We start from the raw sequence: 4,911 nt of genomic DNA, 5'->3' as shown, positions 1-4,911 counted from the left end.
CCCCTTCCCCTCCACTCCTCCCCCCCTTTCCTTCTTACCCCACCCGACTCTCTTCCTTCCTTTTTCCCAGTACGCCGTGTGCCCCCTCGTTTCTCTATCTTACCCTCCAGTCATGAGATCATGCCTGGGGGGAGCGTCAACATCACCTGCGTGGCTGTGGGCTCGCCCATGCCTTACGTCAAGTGGATGCTGGGCAACGAGGACCTGACCCCGGAGGACGAAATGCCCATCGGGAGGAATGTGCTGGAGCTGAACGGGGTCCGCGAATCGGCCAACTACACCTGCGTGGCCATGAGCAGCCTGGGGATCATTGAGGCCTCTGCTCAGGTCTTGGTCAAGAGTAAGAGCCCCGCAGATCTTTGGACWCCCTTGATTACGTTTCCTCATTTATGCTCCACGTGTTAAACATAAGGCCCGCAGGCCAAATGCGGCCCGCTGGTGACTTCCGTCCGCCCTGCCAAAAACTTTTTTATGTCAATGGTAAACTTTAAATTTATGATTCTTTGCAAAAAATAAACAAATTGAAAAGACGAAGGATAACAATATTTTCCCTGTCCCTGAGCTGTTGGCTTTGAATTGTGGCCCCCTAGCTTTGTAATAACTTCTCAAAATAAGCTGTGTTAAAGTCAGCATTGACCATAAACTACATGTCCCATAATGCARGTCTGTTAACATGAGAATTTCTTGTCAGAAAGTGAGAGAGTTCAGAATTCAAAACTTACCACAACTCAGTGAAAATGAATTTGACCCCCCTGATTTATGCTGTTCAGGAAAAGATGTAGATCAGCCACTCTGAAAGACACACTAGTGGAGACTTAAAGACTAGTTTACAAGATTTTAACATTAAAGGAGACATGTCGTGTAAAATTCACTGTTTTAGTAGTTAAATACATTTTCTTGTGTACTTGGAGTCTCTAGGAGTGCAGAAAAGATATCATTATATTCAGTTTGGGTCACATTTTTCAACCCGTTCAGTTTTCTCTATTTTCTATGACTTTTTCGGAACTATTATGTCAAAGTTTTTGAGACAGAACTGCCAAATACGGTCTGGATTTACCATTTACAGTTTGGCTGTCTTCATTCTCCTTTGGCTTTGAGTCAGACTCTAACATAAGACTTGATAGACAAGTCTTCACATGTTGACATTTAATTAATTTGTAAATGAAACGTTTCTGCGCCACAAGATAGTCGTAAACCTTTCAATCAAACCAGAATGGACCTCTCTGGAAGCTGGAGGGGGTCGAGGTGTGAAGTGCCTCACTTGGATTTAAAGAAACAGACTCAAAACGTTGCTTTGAGACAAACCTCAGAAAATGTGTGAAATACCGTAGAAGCTGGAAAAGATAAAATAAAGAGGAATTCAGACCAAAGCATTGCAGTTCCACTTTATATAGATCCCAACTGAATTATTTAAATGTGAAAAAAATGGATTTCAAAGCATATGTCTATTTTAAGCTTAAAAGATATGCATTTTCAGTGCTTTTTTTTCTAAATTGTAATTTTATCTTGGGAAAATGAACTGCCCTTTATAAAAAAAAGAAACAACCAGTTTGATTTAATTGGTCGGCTCCACAGGCCTGAACACTCAGCCCACCTTAACAGATTACACTAGTGACAGCATTTTTTAATGGAACAATAACTAAATACTGAGTAAACTCGTTCTTAACACTCTCATAGTTTTTTGTTTTAAAAAACCTTTATTCGAACATTCGAACATGGTACAAAAAATAGCAATGCTGCCAGGGAGAATGAAGAACTACGAATGAAAAAAGAGGAAAAAATATGTATAAATATATGTAATAATAATAATAATAATAATAATAATAATAATAATAATAATAAAAAAAAAAAAAATAATAATAATAATAATAATAATAATAATAATAAACATTAAATAAAATGATTACACCACAAAAAAGAACCAATCACGCCAAAGTTAAATCAGGAATTCCAAAAAGTGACCAAGACATTGTAATATTTTTTGCCTTCTGATTAGTAGAGAAGTGAATAGATTGCATATATTGTGTAAACTCAATCATGAAGGAGATAAAATTTGTTTCATTCTTTAAACATTTGCTTTTACATATATGAAATTTGGCCTAACAGCGACTGGTAGCTACCGGCGTTTGATGACGTAATCCATACTGTCCCAATTCTCAGTTGTTTTGCATGCTTGTAACCTGCACACTAGGGTTGGGTGATATTGGCAAAAAATTTATCACGATTAATTGTGGTATTTAGCCAATAACAATTAATTTAACGATTAATCCCCTGGAGTCCCTGGACACCCTTGTGTCCCAGTCACATGACCAATTTAGTGGAAAGATTTGCTCTTCATAAAAATCTGTTCCAAATTGTGTCAAAATTACAAACTTCAGGTTATACTTCAAATTTTAAATTGTGTTGATAGATAAATAAATTACAGAACATTTTTTTAAATGTTCGTCATATTTGAAGCAGAGGGTCACCGAGCGGACTCTGCCTGGTGCCATTAATCGTATTAATCGTCAAGTGCCAAAAAATAATCAATTAATGTTTTTCTGAGGACTAATTGCACACGATATGATTATGCCCAACCCTACTGCGCACTCGAACACTTATGTGCACTTCGACTGAATCCACACTTCACAGAGGGGCGTAGGATGCGCACTGAGCATTGGGACTGGGCCAATATGGTGTCTTCTAATGGTGTCTAACATAGTGGAAGAGTTACTTTGATAAAGTTTTTGAGTTTAAAAATCTCCATCTAAATTCACTACAACACTCCACTCTTTTGCCTTCGAGCAATAAAAATGCCATAAGTTCAGACTACAAAACTATCAGCAAATCTGAAAACAAGAAAATATCAGCAACAAAATCTACAAGCATGTCCAAAAGAGTGAGACAGATATGATAAAAATATATTTGAAAAATGGGTAAAACCAGCTGAATAGTTCATAATCAGTCTAATCCTGTTCATCTGCTGTCTTTGTGATCTACAGCGTTACCAAAGCCTCCTGGGACACCCATTGTCACAGAGACCACAGCCACCAGCATCACCATCACCTGGGACTCGGGCAACCCCGACCCCGTCTCCTACTACATCATCCAGTATCGAGCCAAGGGGCCGGACAGCAAGTACGAGACGGTGGACAGCATCACCACCACCCGCTACAGCATTGGTGGTCTCTACCCCAACACCGAGTACGAAATCCGAGTGTCGGCCTTCAACAGCATCGGTCAGGGACCCCCCTCCACCCGTGTGGAGGCTCGCACCGGAGAGCAAGCCCCTGCCAGTCCTCCCAGAAACGTCCTTGCCCACGTTATCGCTGAGAACAACGTGATGGTTCGCTGGGAGGAGCCAGAAGAACCCAATGGACAGGTGGGTGAAGGACTGATCCTTTTTTTATCCCTTTTTTAGGATAAAATTCATTYTGTTGTTGTTATTCTTCTGCTGTCGCTTAGAAAAAAAAAATCAAAGAGCAGTAAATCTCTGCACCAAAGCTTGTCTTATTCAAACTGTAACACAAAACTGTTAAAGCCAACATAATTCACTGACCAGCCAAGTCTTATTTTACACCGTCTGTTATCCCCGAGCATAAGCCTTTCAGCTTTTTAGTAATGTCTGTCGCCATAGTAACGTTGTGAGAATATATATATGAAATCAATCAGAAACATAAAATGACACCAATATATCCAGTTTCTGTAGTCGCTCCATCCTCTTCAGGGATTCGGGGAGCTGGTGTCAACAAGTGAGGGGCGTGGCCCATCCTGGGAAATAGATTTTTTTTTTAACGCCACAGTTTGTGACCACATTCACCTAAAACAATAGAGACCCATCAAAGTTTATCATCTGGAGCTTGGCTCCACTGTGCAGGTTCATGGGCTTTGCGAGGATTGTTTTCTGCCAGAGATTTCTGTCCTGGTTGACTTGTCCTATCTTTTTTTTCCCCCAGCCTCTAAAGACAAAAAGATAAAGAAAGGGTAATTGGACTGTCCACTCTAAGTTGGGAACGTTCTCTCATGTGGCCCGTTTTCTTTTCTTTTTTTTTTCTTTTTTTAAGCCTACCTTAACTGAACAGTGGGCTCACAAAAGAACAAGAGTGAATTCAGCACATATGGGGATTAGAGATATTAAAGAGTAATAGCAGGGGAGGTGCGGAGAGCTGTAGGGTCAGGGCGTTGGCGTGGCAGAGGGATTACATAAACTCTGGCCTATCTGTGGTTCTACAATCTACTGTGGGGGAGAGGTGTGGGGAATATGTCTTCTTTTGAGCTTGTCTAATTCAGAATATTTGTATCTGATACATGAAAGAGCTTGCAGTAAATCAAACAAATGGAATGAATCAACTTACTAGATGATGACCTGTGTTAAACTGTAGCTGTGTTAAAACATGGTATTATGGATTACTGCGTGACTGTGGCATTACGTAGAAAACTAAATGAGATTCTGTCCCAGATAAGGCACCGGGACAGAAAACTCAATTTTTTTTTAACTCTCTGTAGGTGAAGGGTTATCGCGTGTACTACACCATGGATCCATCCAGGCCTATCAACGAGTGGCAGATCCATAATGTCCAGGACAGTTTGCTKACCACCATCCAGAACCTCAGAACCTTGGAGACCTACACCATCCAGGTCCTGGCCTTCACTTCTGTAGGGGACGGCCCCTTCTCAGACCCTGTTCATGTCAAAGTTTTGCATGGAGGTGAGTGAAAGCGCATCACCAATTAAATTTAAATTGTTTAAATTTAAATTCTACGACTGTAACTCAGGGTTGTTCTAATGCAGTGGTTCCCAAAGTTGGGGTCGGGACCCACAATGGGGCAGTGTTGTATAAAGTACCTCAAAGTAATACATGAGTAAAATAACAAGTATCTTATCATAAAAATACTTTGGTAAAAGTTAAAGTCTTCTCTAAAAATATTACTT

General features: G+C 40.3%; 1 protein-coding gene across 2 annotated transcripts in view; it reads left to right on the top strand.

Annotated features, from left to right (window-relative positions):
* LOC106535774 (receptor-type tyrosine-protein phosphatase S) overlaps positions 1 to 4,911 on the top strand; it is a gene marked incomplete at its 5' end in the record, with an annotated part of 37,003 nt that overhangs the window by 4,523 nt on the left and 27,569 nt on the right. For both annotated transcript variants that reach the window (XM_014032853.1, XM_014032854.1), the window contains 3 exon segments: positions 71 to 340; positions 2,982 to 3,361; positions 4,486 to 4,687. In XM_014032853.1, the coding sequence (XP_013888307.1) occupies positions 71 to 340; positions 2,982 to 3,361; positions 4,486 to 4,687 (852 nt within the window).

Source organism: Austrofundulus limnaeus, unplaced genomic scaffold, assembly GCF_001266775.1.
Source record: "Austrofundulus limnaeus strain Quisiro unplaced genomic scaffold, Austrofundulus_limnaeus-1.0 Scaffold1558, whole genome shotgun sequence".
Lineage (NCBI taxonomy): Eukaryota > Metazoa > Chordata > Actinopteri > Cyprinodontiformes > Rivulidae > Austrofundulus > Austrofundulus limnaeus.
The sequence above is the reverse complement of the archived record's forward strand: the minus strand, read 5'-3'. Positions and strand labels throughout refer to the sequence as shown.